The following is a 22,647-nucleotide window of genomic DNA, read 5'->3' on the forward strand; positions in this document are numbered from 1 at the left end:
AACTATATTTTAAATTTTATTTACTAAATATTTAACAAAACATATATAAACGGCAATAATAATGACACAAAAGGAAAATAGCACCGACACGCAGGATCAGCCCACTCCATATTCATGTGGTCAGTCATTCTGTTTCCTCTGAAGGCAGTTTACAAATGAAAGCATCATGAAAGAATGTGTGAGGAATACTGTGGCCAAACAAAATCATTTACCATAAGAAAATGGTGTTTCCAATCCTGCGTTGCTACATGATTCAGACTGTGTTTTACCGTTCTGGAAGAGATAAGATGCACCCTTCCCAGAAAGTGGTAATGATAAAGTAAAAAGCTAAATCAGCCGCATGTTAACGACTTTTAAAATGCTATCTGCGTATCCTTTAGGTTCCGAAAGTCAGAAATGAGCAAACGATTTTTCATACAAAAATTTGATTCGCTATTTGATATCATTTTTAAAAGTGTATTAAAAATATCATGCAGTCCCAATTATTCTAATTTCAGAGCCTAAATTTCACTGGAAAAATCACTTTAATTGTTTTTCCTGGTGTGTAAAACAGCATCTTTAGTATCTTTGAACGAAATGAGTTAATCTCAGAAGGAACTATGGCATACATATTTAAGTCTAAGACAAAATAAATACGATAATCGAAAGATTTAATTGCCCGACTTGGAAATAATGTTTCTAAGTTATTCTCGACTCAGTTCGACTTTTTAGAAACCTCTGAGAATGGAATGAATATCATGACATTATTATTCATAACTTTTTATGCATCAAAAACGCGGGAGGAAGCTTACAGATTTTGCCCCCCCCCCAATTAGAAAATGAACGGCAAGGAGAACCATTTCATCGGTAGGAAATTCCTGATATTTTCAAAGAATAAACGTCCTGACTTTTGGTTGTGCATGAGGAAAATATTAATGGAATGGTATAAAAATTAAATCAGTAAGGACATAAAAAACTGTTAAGTAATTACTTCCCTTTTGAATATGACATATTTATGGAGAAAGACACTGTCTAGTCTGGAGTTCATAAAATATAAAAATCGATAATTATTTCTTTGCCACTAGTTATGCAAAACCCATTTGCCATTTAGATTGCATTTTATGGCAAAGAAAGCACTGCACATCTCATAAAAACAGTAATATACTTTCTTAAAAAATGTCATAGGTATAATTTTTTATTCTTATTTCCTGAGTTACTTTATTCCCTTAATTACTTTTGCAAAGTTTGGAACTACAGATTGTCATAACTGGCAGAAGATAAGAAATAGCTTGTATGCATGGTAATCTTTCCTTACTTTTCACGTAGGAAAAGCACAAAATTAACGGGTATAAAACCACTAAAATGTGAATACAATTAAGAACCGCTGATATATGATACGCAGCATATATATGTATAAGAGATTATATTGGTATGATATATCAACAACGTACTCGTCAACTTATTGTGCTTTTGGAGCCTCTGCAAAATAATTAGCGAGAGACAGTAAAGAGAAAGGAGGTAAAAACTGTAATAAGATACTTGCAATTTTTTCCCCCAGAAAAATTTGTAGCAGAAACGACGTAATGAAAATTAAATATTAAAATAGAATAAAATGAAATCTACTTATCCTAACAAAATGGAAACTTGCGTGCGAGTGTTAAAAATAAATATACAAAACGCACATGCAAAGGGGGCGGTGCTATACAGTAACGGAATCCTCACTGAATGAAAAATATGATTTCGACCTTGGCTTTTAGTTGTCAAGGGTGACGAGCATGACGAATAATATTTTTACTAGAATCAGCTGTTTTCTTTTAATTCCCGTCTACATTCAGGGATTTTCCTGCATATCGCGAACAATATTCAATTTTTAAATGTTGTGTTTCCTTGTAATACACTGGTGAAATAAATTAAGAGAATTTTCATATTATATCTACGATCTCCAGAACTACTGGACAGATTTTAATAAAATTTGGTGTTAACATAGGTTGATATAATACAAACAAAATAAACATTCAACAGTTATAATAGATACACATGTTCGTGTGTAACACTCATGGGAGTCTGAAGGTCTGAAACAGCGGTTACAGAAGACACAAAAGAAATGGCTTAATAGGGGGTATGGTCCCCTCTTACAGCCATACAGGCCTCGCAGCGTGATGTCATACTGGAAATAAGGCAGTTTATCAGTACCTATGGTAAATGGCCCCACTCACTCAGAAACGCTGTTTTCAGTTCCTGGATGGTTCTCGAAGGGGGGTTGCGAGTTGCAATTGCCCTCATCAGATCATTCCAGACATGCTCTATAGGGTTGAGATCTGAAGACCTGGCTGGCCAATCCATCCGGCGAACATCCTCACTCTCGAGAAATTCGCCGACCAGAAGAGCTCTATGTGGCCTCGCATTATCGTCCTGTAAGATGAACTCGTGGCCCACTGCACCCCGGGAAAGGCAAACATAGGGCTCCAAGACCTCATCCCTATACCTCACACCAGTCACAGAGCCTCTGGCAAAGACGTGGAGAGGTTTGCGGCCATTCAACATGATGCCTTCCCAAAACATTACACCGCCGCCACCATAATTGTTCATTTCGCGGACATTAAAGGGTAGGTAGCGGGTCCCTGGCTCTCTCCATATGAAAGTACGGCGAGACTCGGTGTTTAGGTTAAAACAGGACTCGTCGGTGAACAGAACGGGCGCCCATTGCTCCGTACTCCAATCACTATACTGCCTGCACCATGCTAATTGTACTCTCCTGTCCGTAGATGTGAGCGGGACGCAAACAGCCGGTCTTCTGACAAACATGCAAACTTTCGTTCCCCCTCTTTTGGCACATGCAGAAATGAGTGCAAAGTGATTTTTTTTAATTTTAATTTCAATATTATTTGAATAATATTGTATAAAAAGCTGGCGTGGGGAAGGTGGAACAATGCGTTAGAAAGGCATATGGTGGCTTGTGATAAATGGCATAAAACTGAGAGAATATAAAGCACGGCAGACACTTCACAAGTCTACATAGACCTATAGGTAACCAAAAGCTTCATGTCAGAAATCTGAAAATGGCTTAAAAATACTAGTAATATATACAGACATCGGTATAAAGGTGGTGGAAGCATGGTATTGGCGGGCGTCATTTTGAATAGTCGTACTAACCTACACATTTTTACCGGTGCAACTACGAATGCTGAAATATACAGAGGTTTTTTTTACCTTAATGTCAAGTTGCTTATGTGTGCAATCAGTAATAATTTCCTCTTAATGGATGACAATGCTTTTCCATATCGCACTACACTAGTGGCCGATTATGTTGAGGGCGAAGAAATTCAACAGACGGACTGGTCCGCATATGCTTCGGATTTAATTCCGGTAGAACATGCGAGGAACACACTAGAACGCTAATTTGCTTACTGCATTCGCCACCTAGCACTCTAAAGAAGCTTCAAGGAGCTATTCATTATGAACACATTTTATTTGATAGTTTTCCATTGTTAAACCCTGCTAAGACAACAAAGCGGGTTATCGCTTCGTCTATGAAATTATGACAGAGTCTTAAGAAGGTTTCAACATATATTTTTATTTAAAACTTAAATTGAAAATTTAAATTTGCACGGCTTGTCCTCGGAGATTAAATTTCCCCCACTTGAGGGAATCAGATAGCAGAAGTTGATCTTAAAATTTAAAGAGATTCTGTTGTGTGCGTACAGGTTCGTAACAGACTGTATGTATACAGAATTGATGATAGCTTTATAAAATTTATTTTACCAAGAGTAACATTTCACAGTTCTAGAACATTCCACAAAACCAGTCCTACAACTCTTCACAGTATCACAGAGTACAATCAATAGTTTCATTTCAAATTGCTGAGAGAGTTAAACACAACGCAATACAAAGTGCCTCTAAGCTAACCAGGAGGTATCTCTGTACTCCATACTCATGCTGAACTAACAACAACTGACAGCAAATGCTCTCTCCGGTCTTATATAGTTTTCACCAGACCGCCGAGATACTTCCAGTACGTTTTGCTCCTCGAAATTACTGAAAAACATATGAGTTACGAATGCGGTTACAGTTACACAGAATATCAATTACAATATCCATTACAGTTATACAGGGACTAGACCCAAATGTCGCCAAATGATCACCAGTTTTGGCGACTTTGGCAATTTCTCGCCAAATTTGGCGATAAAATTAGTCGCCAAAACCGTTGCCAGCTTGGCGAAATAGTCAATGTTAAATAGACTTGTTCCTGTATTCTTACTTTTCCGGTAGAGCATCATCGCTCTAGATTTTCATTATACATTATACAGAAAAATACAACAATTTCACATATAACTACATAAAAATTATCTATCTATATACAAATTTTGCAACATTTCAACGCAGGAATCTATAGTTCAAATTGCCTAACGAAACGTTGGCTTAAAGTGACCGATTTACTTCGGTTATCAGAATGGCTAATGTCGGATAAATGCCGTAGCAGAACTAGACCAGATAATTGCACTACGGCGAGAATCGCTACCCAAAACTCACTTCCTAAAACTTTTCAAGAACTTTGCCTTAAATACCCTTAACTCATTTGCATCCTGGTGAGAGCTAACAAAAAGGAGAAGTAATAGTACAGTTCCAAATCATAAGAAAATCGGCGAATTAACGTAAGACGTATTCTAGAAAATAACTGGTTAATAAACATAAAAACCAAAACTTTTATTATTATTAAATCGCTCACGTTGTTAAGCAGTTATAACTTGAAAACAAAATTTAACGATTGTATGTCATGTCGATCGACAATAATATAGAAATAGGTTATTTGCCAGATGACATGGAAAATAAATTGCAGATTTTATGTTTCGTTGCCAGGTGACATGGAGAATAAATTACAAAATTTTAAGTTTCGCCCAATGGCAAATGCGTGGCAGCGCAATGTGAGATAACGATCTAAAATTTTAGAAAGACTCTGCTAAGTATGTTTCTATCATCAAACATTTCACCATATCGGTCACCAACAGCGGTACGTAACCAGAACTATTCATAATAAATTCACGATTACTAAAAATGTAGGCAATTATATTCGCTCTCTTTTCTCAATTCTTTTTATTTAGCCATTTATATAAATATTTTTGGAGCAAATGGGTGTAGATGAAAACAAGATGGTGAGGAAATTAGAATTATTTCATAGGTTCCTAAATCCCTTTTTAGCTCATTACCCACTTTTGAGTTTTATTTTCCTCAGCGTCGCCAACATTAGATATCTTTTGAATATATGTTAAATGTCATTTGAGTGTAATCCTTACACATTGAAAACGCATCAAATTTTTAAGCATTTATTGCACTTGCACTGCACAATATTATTAACTAAAGCTCATCAAGCAATATGGAAAGAGAACAGCTGTAGAATCATTATTATATTTTGAAGCAGGAGACAGGAAAAATGGAGCAATGCCCTCACGGGGACTCGAGCCTAGACTTCTGTAATACGCGCCGAGTGTGTTACCCTTACATCGCGAAGGCATGCAGGGAGAAAATACCTTATACACCTACAGAGATGATCTGAAATTAATTGAACTATTACATTTGTATTCGATTGTTTGTACATTGCTGACGATATTTTTTATGGAACCTGGGTTGTGGGAATGTTTTTTCGGCCAGATAAAGGTTTAGTTTTCCAGAGAAACAGCATTTATCATCTTTGCTCCAATGCAGACTGGGTGGAGCCATTTTGCGTACCTTTTACACGCATGGTTAACACAGCAAGAAACCAAAATTGCTTCCTGTACATGAAGCCTTTCCGAAGCACGTTCGAAATGAATCCCCATTTACGAAATTGTGATACTTATTTAGTTTTTGGACATTCATATTTTACTCTCCTCTGGTGACTGTTCTGTCATTATTGTATTTGGGCTCATTTAATAATGCAAAACTAAAGCAAATGAATTAACATTTCATATCATGTCACGATATGCAAATACTGGGTCTTGTAGCAATTCCAGCAAAAAAATAAACGCTACTGCAGCGACTCTGATAAATGACAGTTTCATCTGAATGAATTATTTACTTGCTTTTGTGCAGTGGAAGCCTTCATTATTACTTATACAAAATTTATGAAAGCAAAATTTCATTAAAAATGAAATTCAATAAAAGTCTTTATTGTAATTTTAGGGAAAAAAATTAGTTTACGATTGTAATGAATTAAAGTTATTCCTGTCCTGTCTCTTCGTTTAGTAATTAATACATCCAGCCAGCTAATGGGAGGTTTTGGCTTAAGACAATGCTGATTCTCCCCCCCCCCTCTTTCTTTCTGATATCTGCTCGAAGAGAACCTAACTACTCCACAGAGATATGAGAACTTAAGTAGACTGAATGATAACTCTTCACAATCTTAATTTTGTCGAATGGTTCTTGTTTTCTCTATCCAACCCGTCCCCCTTTAAATGCGGGGAATGCAATGAGTCAAAGTCCGTCCTCCCATATACGCTTGTTTTGCAATTGTCGAGACATTCAGCTACTAATCGGATTTGATTCCCGATGAAGGAAAGTTAATGTTTCTTGTTATTAAATATCTATCGACTTATCTTGTAGAGTCATTAGGTTAATTGGCAGCAGAAAAGATGAAAAACGTGCAACCGTCTTCACCGGGAATCGAACCACGAACCTCTGAAATACCGGCCCAGCGTGCTATCGTTACACTACGAAGGCACGCTAGGGAAGTGGGAGAAATACCTTATATACTCCCCTTTTTAAAAGGCGACTAGGGTTTTAGAGGATCCTGGGTGTGGAAAATCATCATCTACAACCCTTTTAGCTCGGGCGCCACTTGTAGAGACATTGGGATTTTTGGAGGCAGAAAAGATGAAAAATTAACAATGCCTTCGTCTGGAATCGAACCACAGACCTCTGGAATACCGGCCCAGCGTGCTTCTGTTACACTCCGAAGGCACGCTAGGGAAGTGGGAGAAATACCTTATAACCTTACAGCATAGCCCTACCAGTGGCCGAATGGTTAAGATAGCTGAATACTGGTAGTTCAATCTACTTTCATTTGAAACCCAGGCGAACAAGCTGGCCGTATGGTTGGTTTTTGTCGCTTTTCCCATGTGTAACGTGAATACGAGCCAGTATCCCTCAGAAAATCCTCCACTAAGGCTTCCCTCCTCTTAGGCAGATAGCCCTCGTGGTTTTGCCATATTCAAATAACTTAATCTAACTTACCTTATTGCAAGAAGTTTCGCTTCTCTGCTGTAAAGTTCGATATTTTTGGCGCGATAGGAAGTATCGACTATTTCTACTTTTATACATATACCAAAATTAATATGTTTCAAATAGTTATGGAGACTTCTACTTTTATTACTACGATTTAATTACAAACAAATAAAAATATAATTAAAAACCCAGTCTTCCTATAATTACAATAAATTCATTATAGATACACAGTATTTTTCACGGACACTAAGAACTCTTTTTATTTAAAAAAAAATTATTAATATCAGAATGTCTCCTCTCAGTCTCCAGATAGTTTAATACGTTGAGACATAATATTCAGACGTCTCTGATATTATTTTACTAGTATTATATTTCGTGCCTTTATGATAGCAACAAGCAATATTGAACGGCAGCTTCTTTTATGTGAGAATTTTCTGCTTCGTTTAAGATGCATAATGGATAACCAGACTATATGATTGAGGATTCCCTTTTAGCTAATAAATTATCATTCTCGGTGAAACATTCTAAAACAGATCTGGCCGTGTGATACTATAAAAAAGTATTAAGAGTTCTCCTTTTCCAAAGGAGAACTACCATTTACTATCTTGCGCATTCAGTACAACTTACAGAGCCCCTTCTGATAAGTATTTAAATAATTTTCCCTTCATATATTGCTACTGCTTGATGCACAAGTTATTCCTGTGAAATTTCCCATCATTAATACCACTGAATGATGCTCTAGTAAGCCTTATATAGTGATGGCTGAATTAGGATCTCGTTAATTTACAGAGATGAATTTCTTTGTTTTAACATAACATTTTACTTCCTTCAATTTTCATTCTAAGTCATTATATTTTATCAAATATCCTTTCATTGGGAACTTATTTCCTATATTAGACAATTTATTTATGATAATCTTGACATTTGATAAGCATAGTGTGATGGTCACTATCGAGCGCACTGAAAAGACGAAATGCTAAGAGGCACAAGCAGACGGTATATGTCATTCACTACATAAATTTTGAGATAAATGGTGCTATGGCCTGTTAGTTCAGTTACAGCGACTTTTATGATTCGCTCGTGCAAATTTCAACATCACTGGTTGAATGGCTTCATTTGTTTCCACCTGAGCAGCTGTTACTCACCATCAACTATGCAGCTGGAAAGAGATTACGTTCACGCAACGATGTTCTACGATTTTAAAAGTGGGATGAACGAGTCTCAGAGTTTTAAGCCTTTGCAACGGGTTTCGAGAGACGCTGTTCTTTTCCAAACAACAATTTTTCAGTGATTTCCAAAATACCGAGGAGGACGAACTTCATTGAAAAAGGAGGAGAAGGGTGAAGGTCCAGCGACCACACCGAGAGAAAAATATCGTCTCTGTAAAAAACATGTTTCGCGAAAAAAAATCCAGTAACATTTAAAGAGACTGAAGTGGCACTGATGACTCTATTGCCGACTTCGAGTTTCCTGATTCGAAGATAATCATTCAAAATCTGCATGATTTTCTTCGAATCATTAAGATTTCCTCAGAATTTGAAAAATGAGCAAATACGTATACGCGTTGAATGGTTCTGAGGTTAAATGCTAGTCAGATTCAATTAAAGTAATTGTGAACAAACTCCGGTATTTTTAGAGGTGGTGAAACATGTATTTACTTCTTTGATTCAGATTGTGAGCGTTAGTCAATAGTGTGGAGTTTTCCTGCCAAAAATTCACCAAAAAAAGTGAGGCAGCCGAAAAGTATCGGACAGTAAATAGCGGGAATTTTCCTCTTCCAAAGCGAATATGTCGCAATTGTTCCTTTGGAGGAAAATAGATCCCTCATTGCTCAGTACTACACAACAGTATGTCTACCAAAATTTTCTGAAACTTCAAGAACGAAGGTCAAGAACAGGACTGCCGAAGACAATTTGTCCATGATAGTACATACATTCACCCCACAGAGGCAAAATTTATATCTCTACATTTCCATCCTGGCCTCATGTGATTATTTCTTGTTTCCTACGGCAAAACATCGCCTTCGCCAAAGAAGGCTCTCAAACCATTTAGAAGCTGTTTATGGCTGCGAAAGTGAGCTTACAGTACTTGATAAAAGTGCGTCGAAAGAGGGTTTTCATAAATCGATTCTGGGAATACAAAAATGCATAGCATGTCTTGACAATTATCTTAAAATTATGGAAATCAAAACGATTTCAAGTTTCTTAATTTTTGCGTCCCTCAAAACATTCACAATGTCTTTTGTAATTAATCATCCCTTAGAAGTTAACAGTTGTGGGGCATGCATTTAAACCTGATTAGTTGAATTAAAATTGCCAAAACTAAGGTTCAGGTAAGAACAAATGGACGGTGTCCTGGGTTAATAAGTGAAATACAGAAGCGATAAATAAATGAAGTACGTACTGCTGACGTCGTGTGGCATGCATCAACGCAGCGTTTTATTCAGTGTTAAGGTATACACCTAAGAATAATAAACACAGATTATTTAAAAATACCATCAGTTAATATTTACTTTAATTTATTTTTCTATTTAGTTTTACGGTTAGAAACACGCCGAAAGCAGCTGTATGATTGGATACAAAAAAGATTAAAAATGTCATTCTGAAAGCAATTTTTTAGAAGGATCTATGTCCTTATAATTTAATGCACAAGGTGATAAGAAAATTATGGGCTTTCAGCAAAACATTTACCAGTACCATTCTGCACTTGTAAGGCTATCACAAATCTACACTGTACGTAGAAAGCTGCATATATGTGAACTGTGAGCTATGAGAAAAACACACCAAAATATGCATTTATCATAAAATTAACATTCAAATAACACAATAATAATAATAATACAGAGTGATAATAATAATAATCTGTTCTTAACTTTATTACAAGCCACCACTGTTTTAAATAATAGACCTATTGTCCTCTTCAAAGGAATGAACTCGAGTAATGTGAAAAGATCAATAAAGTATACAACTAACAAGCTTCTAACTCCTTCACTTCCCGATAGCTCTTGTAAGTATGTGCCTTTCTTCCTTATTAAATTTGATTTTAAATTAATAATTTTCTTAAATAACTCAATTTTTCTTACGTATTTGTATCTAAAATCCATAAAATATTTTTCATTTAATTAAATTAATTAAGTTTTGATAGATTTAAAATCAATAATCAAACTTACTTCGAATTCAGTAGTGTCACCAGCCCTTTTTTTGTCTTCAATGCCTCTGAACATTTCCTCACAAAACCTAGGTACTATGCCTACAAATACAAAGACATTTAGAAGTGAAAGACGTCTAGGCAATAAGTAAAAGTACCAAACTTTAAATGTAGTTAGTTGTTCAAGATTATTAATTGGATGATCACACGAAATTCTTTCAAGAAATGTGAAAATACTCCTTTGAAATTAAAATGCGCAACTTTAATTTTTCATTTTTTATCACACCATAGTCTATATTTAACTATAAAAGAAATGCCCTCCTGTCGATACGACGGCTAGCTGAAGCGGTTACCCATACTGATGGACCTAGGTTTAAATCACGCCTAAGATATGAATGTGCCTTACTGTCATATATTTCCTGAGACGGGAAACTTAAAATATATTGGCTTAAAAGTGATAACGAGGCATTGTGAGAGGGGAAAAACACGTGCGAGATTCTCAAATACTGCTGTCCGCCATCATGCTTTCGAACAAAACTGAGATACTATGCCAGGCAAAGCCATATTGTCATCGCTGAGCAAACAAGACCAACAATAAATTTACCCTCTTCCACCTATAGGCTTCGTCAGCTTGTTCAGTGTTTACGAGATAAGTCAGAAGAAAATCGCTAATAAATTTTTGTAGGGTTTCTCATAATTTGAATAACCAATTATTCTCATTTTTGTAATTTTTTCTGAATTTCTCAACTTCCCTTAGTATTTTCTCGCCAGGACGCAAATTAAGGTAAAGTAAAGTAGAGTATTTAAACGTGTGAAAAAAGAAAGTTATTCTGTCTTTCCTGCTGTTACTCTGAGTTCCTGATACGCCTTCTGGCCGCTTAGTTAAAGTCTATTCGCCGCTGTAGGGTTGCTGAGTCAGCCTGTTGATCTTAAGCAGTCTTGCACTACTCGTTGCCTTTTAAATTTATTGTTAAATTACTCTTAAGTTCCCACCGCAAATAGTCGGTGTTATTGTGAGCACGAAGTATGTGCATTTTTGTTAAGAGTTTGACTAAAATTAAAGACTTTGTTTTACCTTTCTTCTGTGCTGGTATTATTCACGCCTGTGCAAGAAGTCGACAGGTTTCCTAAGAAGATCGCACTAACTGTATAAAAAAAAAGGTATAAAAGAAGATCGCACTAACTGTATAAAAAGGTTAGATCTTATATTTTTTTCAATTTGCGAACGAAATTGGAAGAAAAGGAAGCCGATGTAATTTTTTTTTTTATTTTGGAACAGATTTTGCATAGAATTCTCTCGATTTCAAGAACCAAAAAAATTTTTGTATCTGAAGAAAGAGGGACTTCTGTCTGATCGCCCTCGAAATCGGTAGAGTTTTATTCAAAATCTGAGGCAAATTAAGCCTATTTTTTTAGTTAATTTTAATTCGCAAAACAGTAAATAAAACTGTTCGGTAAAATAGTCAGAAATCTAGAAAAGTTCACGATGCTTTGCTACGTCTAATTATATCAGCTGTTTGAAAAACCTACTAATGCGTTTTGAGAAAATTATAAACCTTCAAAACAGAATTTTTTTAATTGTTAACCCGAAATCGATAGAGTTTTATTCATAATCTAAGCCAAATTAAGCCTATTTTTTTAGTTAATTTTATTTCGCAAAACAGTAAATAAAACTGTTCGGGAAAATAGTCATAAATCTAGAAAAGCTTATGATGCTTTGCTACGTCTAATTATATTTCAGTTGTTTGGAAACTTATTAATGCCTTTTGAGAAAAATATAAACCTTCTAAACCGAGATTTTTGAACTGTTAACGAAGCTGTCGAGAAAAATTACATCTTAGACTATAATATTTATTATACTAAACTAACGGCGTTCAGAAAAATACCCTCAATAGGAGAGGTCTATGGAGGAATTCCGAAAAGAAAATGGTTCATATTCATGTTATATGATAAGAAATTTATGAAAATATCGTTCAGCCACTGAAACAGAAACTGGAATGCACTACTAGAAATTAGTTACTAGTAGTGCATTTCCACTCCTAATGGTAGTAATTAGCTACTAGTAGTGATTACCCACTTGGCCGCACTTGGTCGTTCACAGTAGTTATACGAAAATTAATCGCGACGAACAATCATTTGTCGATATTATTTTCAGTATGCTTTCCATACATTCTAGAGTTCATGTTACCTCGACAAATATTTCAAACGACCTTACATTATACGACCTTTCAGAAGCTAATCCACACTCACAAAACAACATAAATGTTTGTGGTTGCGCTTTTTAAACTAATGCCCAGAAAAATCTTTTGGTTCATGGACCTTAAAGTGAAACTGGAAAACTCACAACAAATACAGTATACCATTCTTTGGCTCAGTTGCGTTCTTTATTGTCATGCATACAATCACAGGCGCTCAACAGATGTAGGCGAGATATGCAACAGAGGCCGGTAGGGCCATACTGCATAATATCAAGATAGAGATTATTTTATGCAGTTCGTGTGCTTGTATGAATACTGGTAACAACCTGGAAATTAACAGTGGTAATGCTTCAGGATCTTCAGTTAATTAAAAACAACCAAAAACTTGGTCTTGCTTGAAAAAGATAAGTGTTGACTGATAACTTTTTCGTCTCTCCATATCCGTTATGAGAATCTTTGAACCAAAACTACAAAAGTCTGAAACCAAGACTACTTATACTCTATTGAGAATAGCATAACGACTATATGACAATAATTATCAAGAATTATACGATTATTAAACTGAGTCTTGACCATGTGAAATATCATACGCTTATCACCAAAAAAAATTAACTGTCGTAACTACATATTCCTTTCATTTCGTTTCTAAAAACTCTTAGGTCCCACCAGAGGCCGAGTGTTTGAGACCGCTGAATACCGAGAGTTCGATCTGGTTCGATCCCAGAGAATGGGCAGGCTCCATGGTTTGTTTTCGTGGTTTTTCCCATTTGTACAGTAATAAGTGCCATTTCCTTTAAAAGGTCCTCCACAAAGGCATCCATCCTCTTAGGCAGATAGCTCTTACGTGCTTTGTCATACTTGAATAGCCTAACTGCAAACTCACAACATTCTGATTGAAATCAAGTGATGTTCCACCTTGTCCCTTTGTTCACATCATTTTTTTGCTGCAGGTCCTTGACGCGCGCCCATGCAGATGGGACAAAATTTACATACATGAGTGGAACAGCCAGATTTTTTTCCAGATCGCTTACTATTTAATAACAGTTTATTTGAAATCTAAAATTCATAACGAAACGTAAAATCAAAATATTAATTACACGTTTCTTATTTTATTAACAAGTTAAGATTAATTTGCATCTTTCCTGTATGCCACTTTTTCGTCACTAACTCGCTCATTCCATAGAACTTATGCAGATCTGAGTAGTAAGCAGTTAGTATAAAGTTAGGGAAATGGCTCGTAACCGTATGAGTGTTTATATCAACGTTCGGCCAACACCCATCATAGCAAAAGCCGCTACTCAAGAAGACTTAGAATTTCACGACGTAATTTTATTGGTAAATTAATGTTTTGAGTTAGGTTTTAGTTGCTGACCCATAGTTTGTAGCGTCGCTTAGAAATATTTAGATTCGTAACTTAGTAGGCTATTGACGAACTGTTTGTTTCACTGTTAAGCCAAGGCAACGGGTAATTTTCTGTTGTTATACTTTACTTTGTCTCTCTCGAGTGGTGAAGCAGAAAAAAACTTGAGTTAAAATTAGATATTTTTGCTTGTTAGATTTCAGCACTTATTTAAGCTAACTGTGGTAACTCACCAAATCGATTTTAGGTAGCATTTGATGGGTAGAAGTTCAACTTGAGTAGTTAAGAAGTAGAGGTAGTCCCACGTAAGTGTTACATCATATGTGACTGGAATTTAGCTTTACGTACGTGAGAGAAATTCCAGTAACATTACTAGTAAAATAGCATATTTATAAAGGTTCTTTCAAAGTTACAAATAACTTACCTTTGTTTGCTCCGTAACCAATTACTGACCACGACTTTCCTGATCCAGTTTGTCCATATGCAAACAGAGCAGAATTATACCCATCCCAAGCATTCCGCAGTACTCCACGGCCGAGATCACGATACACTCTTTCCTGTAGAAAGATATTAGTTATTATTGATATCGAAAAACATAAGTGCATTATCTGCAGAAAGCAGGATAAATGCATTACTTAAGCGTAGCAAACTGAAACTTAGAGTGAAGGGGGAAAAAAATGCTTGAGTTATACATATCGAAAGGATTTTAAAAAGATAGCAACGGAAATGTGAGAAAAAGTTGTTTATAACCAAATACGAAATGAACTCATAGTTATAGGTAAAAGATGTAAAACAAATATCACTAGGATACTAAAGAGAGAAAGGAAACAGACCATAGACATCGACGTAACTTACTGTCCTATTCCATTTCATTTCAGGATGGACCTAAAATTTTAATTCTTGCGTAGCTTAATCTTACTCTTTATTATGTTTCAAGAAACTTTCATTAACATTTAGAAAAATTTCTGAAATATTTGAAATCCTTATGAATGTGTAATTTTCCTCTAATATGTTTAAGAATACGATCTAAAATGAAATACCAATACAAGTGAAAACTGAGTTCGTAATAATTGCCAGGAAATACAGCGCTTGCCAGAACAATTATTGCTTGAGTATTTTTCAAATTGTTTAACCATATATTAGTGGAAAAGTTTATCTCGCAGTAAATAAATTCAGCCTTGATTTAGCAAATGTGCCAATTTGACTTGCCACATATTTATTTATATAGTCATAGCCACACTTAGGCTGTTTTGAGAACAAGAAAAATACCACGTACACTATGCTAACGGCTTTAAGAGCAGATGCATTAAAGCACGACTTTCTAAGAAAATATACATTTTACGTTACACATGAGGAAAACCATGAAAATTCCATCCATCGAAGTTATGAAAAGTTAGTCCATCCATCGGTAACAGGACCTGTAAACCATTATTTAGTAACTTTAGCCACTCGAACAAGGGTGGGCAGGGGCACGCCTATAATGAAAACAGTCATAATCATCTTAAATAATTCATTCTCATCCACATTTATCTCCTAATGTATGGAGTGATTAAAGTTTTAATAAGGTATGATTTGTTAAGTTTTATTTTAAGTAACACGCTACTTTTTAATTTGAATCTTCCCTGTACTTCTACTGTTTTCGTTTACTTCACCAGAAAATGCAAATGAAGCGAGGTTAAATAACGAACGAGAATCTAGATCTAGAAATTGGTGATTTAGGTTGGAAAGCGGTGATTCTGTTTCTTCCTCTTGCAGTGCGGTGCAGATTGTTGGTGAGTTTTACGAAAGAAGACAAGGTAACGGAAGAGTTAGGTTCTCCTTCTTTGATATTTGCAATTGATCCAACTACTGTTGTATTAACAAGCTACAAATAGCAGAAGCTAAGTTATGTTAGTCTCCTTAACTTTAATCTGAAGTATCAATAAATATTTTAGCTGCGTTTATAAATTTGTTGTTAACAATTTCCTCAGTAGAACTCTAAGTTAAGACTAGAGGACAAGTCTTCAGGCAATCTCAGTATTTAAATTAAGTGTAAAATACAATCTTACAGATTAACAAACTTATCTGGATTAGAACTTTTGTTTCATTTATTAAAAAAAAAAGAGTTTTATTAGGAATTATAGCATCCTCTCATGCATGCGCTTATCGTGTAGTGCCTAGCACATCAGCTGCGAATAGAAGATCCGTGAGTCGAACACCAAAAACTGTGTGTTTTATTTTACACGGTCCCGCTCCGAAAGTTTATTAGTTCCTTCAAGTTATAAATTAAACTTTCCGTTTTTATAATTAACCTTATTACCTTCTCAGACAATGTAGAATATATATGTAGTACAGTAAATTTTTCAGTTTACAGAAAGCTGAAACGAAATTAAAATTTGTTTCTTATCATCGAAATTGCGTCAGAACTGGTAACGCTTGAGTGAAATATACGGACATTCAATTTAAAACACATTTTCTTGATGCTTTTTTGTATTTGGTATTACAAGACTTCACATATATGCAAAGTTGATTAAACTATCTTTTTTTCCTTCTTTTGTACTCGGCATACTTACCGACATAGTATATGAACTTTAAATCATATGTAGAACCTCTTTTCCTATTAGCAACTAAGAAAATCATCTTTTACTTGATTGCTGAATTCACTGTTTTCGATAGGATACACATCAACTGATATTGCTGAAACGTTCCGTGGCATTTCCACCACTTTACCTGCATTGACAAAACCTTCATAATAAAATCTTCACAACGTACATCATTTACGTCTTTTCAAGCCTACTGTTCAATTTAAGCTTTATATTGGTAGTTTAGAATTCATTTAAAGTTTTCCAGAAAACTGTTCCTGCTTACGTTTAAGTCCACTGAATTCCAAATACCACGAATAAAATCAATAATAATTTTTAAGAGAATTTTGGTTTCTTTGTTTGAGTCTTTGCTGAAAATGAGCCGCTTCCGATAATTTGCCTTAAGACAGTGGTGAACTACATGTGAAATCTGGTTTGGACCATTTCTTGACTGCAGCACAGATTTATAAGGAAATTAGTGAACAGAGAAAAGATTGTAAATATGTATGTAAAGAGTTTGAGGGAAAACTGCTGATATCTTTCTTCTTTAACTTCTCTTACTTTGTTATTTACGCACTACATTTTAATTTAATTCCATTGAAAATTATATTTTATTTCCAAATAACTGAAAGTTTCTTGCATCTGAATTTCTTACGACGGATGTCAACTGTAATGTATGCTGATTAATTTATCCAAATTAAAAATTGAAATTTTTAACTGAAATAGCACAAAATTTCAAACTATTTCAATTCACCGAAAGTTGCGTGAAATTTGTACCTATAATTGTAACTGTATGCTTAATGAAAATGCATTATACATATTATTCATTTAATACAGTGGATACATTTTCATAACAAGTGTTGTCAAGAGTTCTGTTTAGAAAATTACTATTCCGATTATTGGGAGTGGTGGGGGATAGAAATTGAAAATCATTTTCATATTCTTAAAATTCTTAATCATTGTGCTTTAAATCTGTATTTTAGGTGAAATGTTAAGAGGTGTCAGCTAACTAGCAACTCAGTGCACTGGAGAGCTTCTTTCCTTAATGGAAAGGGCTGTCTAAAACGTAATAACTTTTACGCGTTTCTCAAAAATTCTGATGTTAGTACATAAGAAGAAAATTTTATTCCAATTTTTTTCAAATATTCAGAAAGTTATAATTCCAAGGTTCCAGTGGCCATGAAAATAAAAGAATCTTTCACTGAAGATCGAGTTAACTTTGATAACTAAAGCTTCATATCCTGAGCGTATCTTCCTAATATCTTAAATGTTTCAGACCTCTGAGACTATTTTACTTTTGAAACAATAACACAACTACCGTTCGGCATATTTAACTGGATCTCTTTCTTTTTCTTCTTCCCATAAGAAACAAATTTTACTATATATTCCTCTGTTTTGAAGAATTTAAAATGGGAAACCTATGTCAAGTCACACTTTAGGACCGAGAATAAAAAAACGAAAAGAGCAATGTCTATGTTACACTCCAATAATTGACTCCGCGTAACATTAACAATTTTCATAATGCTCCAAAACATCGAACCTACTGAACTGAGACCATAAAATTTAATTATGAACTTTGGACATTGAACTGAAAGATCTGAGCTTAGTACAGGTTTACCTGTAACAAATATCTTTACATAACAAGAATCAGACTCCCAATATATTAGCAAAATCAAATCCCATTTGTTTATCCTCTCACATAAAAATGAAATCATTTTAGTGCAATGATCTCCAAAATATCAACTTTACTATATTCACGTAATATAATATTTTAATGAATATATTAAACAGTTTGTATTATTTATGTAATTTTGTATATATATAACTTTGTACGTAATTTTATGTTATTATCTTCTTATATTTAAATGTAACAACTCCGATGTATAACCCCAGTATTACTTAGAAATAGCATATAGTCAGTTCAAGTTTTTGATATTCTAGCTTGTTACTGTTTTGGAGCAATACCTGCTCGATTCTGCAGTGACGTTTCTGGTGCCCCATGCGCTTTACCTGTTTACCTACCTGTGGGGTGTAGAAATTCCAATCAATGTCCTTCAGATCCTACTGGACTGACAAGCGAGTTACCGCTCCAGTCTGAATTCAGATGACAAAGTCCTACGAAGGTTAAAATGACCTATTTGTTAACTCTTTAAAATTAAAAGAAGTCAAAAAGTCACGAATAGTCAACAATAGTCATTTTTTGCACCACTTGTGCTTACAAACAAAACTCCGCCCCTTGTAGATATTTAAAATAGCATGCATAAGTTGAAATTAAAATCAAATTAACGTAGTTGGAGAAGACACAAAATGCTCTAATATTTTAAATATTTTAAATGGAGGCTCAAATATTTTAAATGGCTCAAATATTTTAAATGGAGTGTTTTTAATGTTCATAATAAAATGTAATACGTAATAACTAGACGTGAAACGAACCAGACATGAAAGCGAGTCAAAAAGTCATTTCTCCGGGAAAAGAAGTAAGACAGAAATTTTAAATTGGCACAAAAGAAAGAAAAAATATGTTGGCCTCACCAAAATGCTAAAGCATGCATTTTAATTAGGCTAAAATAACATTTGCAACAAATCTTACCACTACATTAAAAAAATGCACAGCATCAGAGCACACAGGAAAAAGTAAAATAAAATTTACAATTAAATAAAATTACACTAGATGAAACAACCAAAAATTTGTCGGACACATACTTGTATACATTGTACAGCGAAATAAGATTAGTGATTAATCATTACATATATCATCACTGCCTTAAATATAATACTGTCATTCTGCCTTAATAATGAATTCCATTAATCTTTGTACACCATTATGATAGTTTGGAGTTGTAATAGTTTATTATTATTAGAAACAATTTTACTGAAGAATTCTCTTCTAAATTTCGACGAAATTGGACATTTACTTTATAAGTTCTAAGACAGCTTTACTTTAGTTAATGGCGTTTACTGAAGTTAACTTTTAATTTTTTTATCATTTTGCATTTGTTTTCATCTGGTTTTTCACCCCGCACTAATAAAAAGGATATTGTTGAACTCGATTTCGCTTCATGTGAAAATAATATGCTTACCTGATCACAAAACTTGCTTCCATTTGGTTGAGTCTGATCTGGTGTGCAGTATCCATTGGGAAGCTCTTTGTAACCATCGTGTGACCAGTAGCTGTGATCATAAGTAAACTTCTTGACGGGATCACTAGGGTCGTCAGGATTTGTGAGAAATGTCGTATTCCCCGACATCTGAACAATGGACTTCGCATTTCTTTGCTTTTCTCGCTGATTTTGATCACGTTAAGAAAAACAACTCATTCCATTTAAAAATACGAAAGTAAAATTCCACAGTTACAACTGATAATGGGTAATAATGTTTCATTTGAATGACAAGGATTATTGTTTGAAATTAAGTTTACAATTAAAGGCTTCTTCAGCTGCTTCTCCATTAAAGATCCCTAGAAAAAAAACAGTATCGGGGGAGGACGAAGAGAAGGAAGAATTTTCTAAAAATAGATTACAGATTATAGCGAAGCGAAAGGCACTATTAAAAAACTAGTAAAATTCGAAATATGTTTAGCCACTGCGAAAGCAGTTATTTAAAAATTCATTACAAAACATAATTTTACTTTACTATATGCCACATTGCGATTAATAATGGAAACCAAACAACAGGACTACAGCAAAATTTCTAAAATGAAGTTCTTTGGCATCTTTAGATATTCTACTGAAGGTTCATAATTGGAAGTGGATGATTTCTACACAGCCAGCCTCATTCTTCATTCTCATATAGGCTTAAGCTAATTATTAAACCGAAAGCATATTATGTGTGTTTCGGGAACTTCTAAAATTTATGAATCGGGGAAAGGAAAGAGCGCGACTGCAAGAACATTACCTTTCCTACTTCTCCTGGTGTAATTAGTAGCACGTCCAGCTGACAGTCGGAAGTTCTGTGGTTCGAATCCTGAGAGTAAAACTGATTTGTCCCATTTCTGGCTTCGAAAGGGAAGGAAGGACATAAGCCTTCTTCAACTGGAGAATATGGGCTGGTGAGCTATAGGATGACGCCATAGGAAAGGTGAGATCCTTCCATGACATTCTTTGCTTCAGATTTGAATATGGGCGTTTCGTTAAATGTTTAGATTCTGTTTTTAACAATGCACAATAACTAAATTTCTACAGACTTACGGGAAAATGTATATAAAAGGTCATTTATTCATTTGCAGTTAAGATTAATACTTAATAAGCATTATTTTAAGAAATATTCAGGAAATTTTCCAATCCAATGTTTTAAGATATTTTGTACAACTATTTTTATACTATACAGTAATGAATTTTTAGGATTTCCTGAAAAACAAATTTTTAAAATAAGTAAATAAATAAATGAAAGATTGTTATTTATTATCCTAAATAAATTTGTGCGGTTTGAGTTTTCTTACTTCCATTAAATATCAAAGTAAATGGAATTCTTAAATAAATATTCCGAAAAATATGTTTACAGAATTTACTATTGATTTCATTGATAACAAATTTTGCCGGCTTAATTTCACAGATATGAAGGAAAGGGAAAGGAAAAGAATGAAAAGATTCCAAAGTATAAATAATTCGTTGACAAAAAATAAACATTATTTAACAAATTAACAGATATACTTTTTTATTATCTTATTACAATATAATTATTTATTGGTCATTAATGTAGTTTTCAATCTTAAGAATAAATTGAATGAACGTAGCAATATATCCAATTCTTCAAAACTATAAATATTTCAGAGCTTTCAAAAAGTATGCAAATGTATTTTTAAATCATTTCAGTTATTATCTAATAAAAGAACAGTAAATCAAAAGTCGCAGAAAAAAATTAGTCTCCCGAATTCATCTTGGCACTAGTCAAGATGATTCATCATCTGAAATCATCTTGACATGTGCCAAGATGAATTAAATAAACTATAATTTTGCTGCAATATTACAGCAAGCGAATTATTAATAATGCAATGATATCCTTATAATCTGATAGTAAGAAGGAAATCCTAAAGGGCTGATCAGATGCTGCTTCAATAATTTTAAGATTCCCAGCAAAAGCATTTTTTTTTCTCTTTGTATGTCACCTTCTTTTTCTCACGAACTTATCACTCAATAAATTCAATAGTTTTTCCTGCTGCAATAAATTTTTACCTTTTACATATTTGGTATTAGCTCAACTGCTTGTTGATCCATAAAGAATTTTTCGGAGATGATCAGTGGATGAAAGGCGGATTAGCTCGCGAAAACATGATGAAGACTAATTTTAGCCCTACTCAGAAATCTATCGCTATATTTATTAAAAAATACTAAACAAATAACTAAAATTAACTAGCAGTCTGAACTTAGAAATGCAAAATAGGTTAACTATTTTACTATATTACTTTACTCAAATTAAGTAATAAAAAAATACCCGAATAATGAAAAAACACAATGCAACGTTAATGAACAACAAACAAACTAAAATAGGAATTCTTCGCTTGTAGTGTCCACAGTGCAGAGCGAAGGGTTAAAGTTCGGACGCCTTTCACGACATCAAATAACATGACTTTGCAGCTGGCCAGGCCAAAGGCCTGGCCATCCGACTAAAAATACGACGGAAGATAATTCGTCACCACCTGAGTTTGACCGACTTGGTTACCGTTTTTCTTTTCTCCTTGTTGACCTTGACTAACTAACCCCAGTTGAAGTGGGCGAGAATGTAAAGAATTTTCGCCTTCCCCACTGCATGCTTTCGTGGTGTAGTTGGCAGTATGACTGGCTAGAAGTCGAAAAATCCGGATTTTGAATCCTAGTTGTGTTGATTCCTCATATTTTCTGTCCCGAAAATCGTAATACTCCTAATATCGTAAGCTAAACTAACTCTAATTAAGCTTTTCTAGAACGCTTGACTAATAAAACATTTTATTTTAAACATTGAAAAAAAAATCGTAGTTCCACATTCCATATCTGCTTATAATCTACGCTACGGCTTTCCAGCATACTCTGAATAAGGTAAATAGACGGGGAATTAATAATAGGAATCATGGGTGTTTACTCTGCTTAATACTATCAGGCATAACCACCTTTATAGAAAACAGAAAAATGTATAAGGAGTTTCAAATGCGCAGGGAGAAAAAATATGCATTTAAAATAATATTAGTACCTACAATCGAATTTTTATTGTAATATTATTACTGATAAAGCTA

The 22,647-nt window shown here is 34.3% G+C and overlaps 1 protein-coding gene across 1 annotated transcript in view; it reads right to left on the reverse strand.

Moving 5' to 3' along the window:
* LOC118186186 (kinesin-like protein KIF28) overlaps positions 1-20,601 on the reverse strand; it is an 80,603-nt gene extending 60,002 nt beyond the window's left edge. Inside the window, exons 1-3 of the mRNA XM_035356250.2 lie at positions 19,523-20,601; positions 14,306-14,438; positions 10,346-10,425 (exon numbers count right to left, since the gene is read on the reverse strand). Coding sequence (XP_035212141.1) covers positions 10,346-10,425; positions 14,306-14,438; positions 19,523-19,690 — 381 coding nt within the window. The 5' untranslated portion in view covers positions 19,691-20,601. The remainder of the gene's footprint in view (positions 1-10,345; positions 10,426-14,305; positions 14,439-19,522) is intronic.
* Between the last annotated feature and the right edge of the window lie 2,046 nt (positions 20,602-22,647).

The sequence above is a fragment of the Stegodyphus dumicola genome, chromosome X2, assembly GCF_044657685.1.
Source record: "Stegodyphus dumicola isolate Sdum_Otavi_A_Nest chromosome X2, ASM4465768v1".
Lineage (NCBI taxonomy): Eukaryota > Metazoa > Arthropoda > Arachnida > Araneae > Eresidae > Stegodyphus > Stegodyphus dumicola.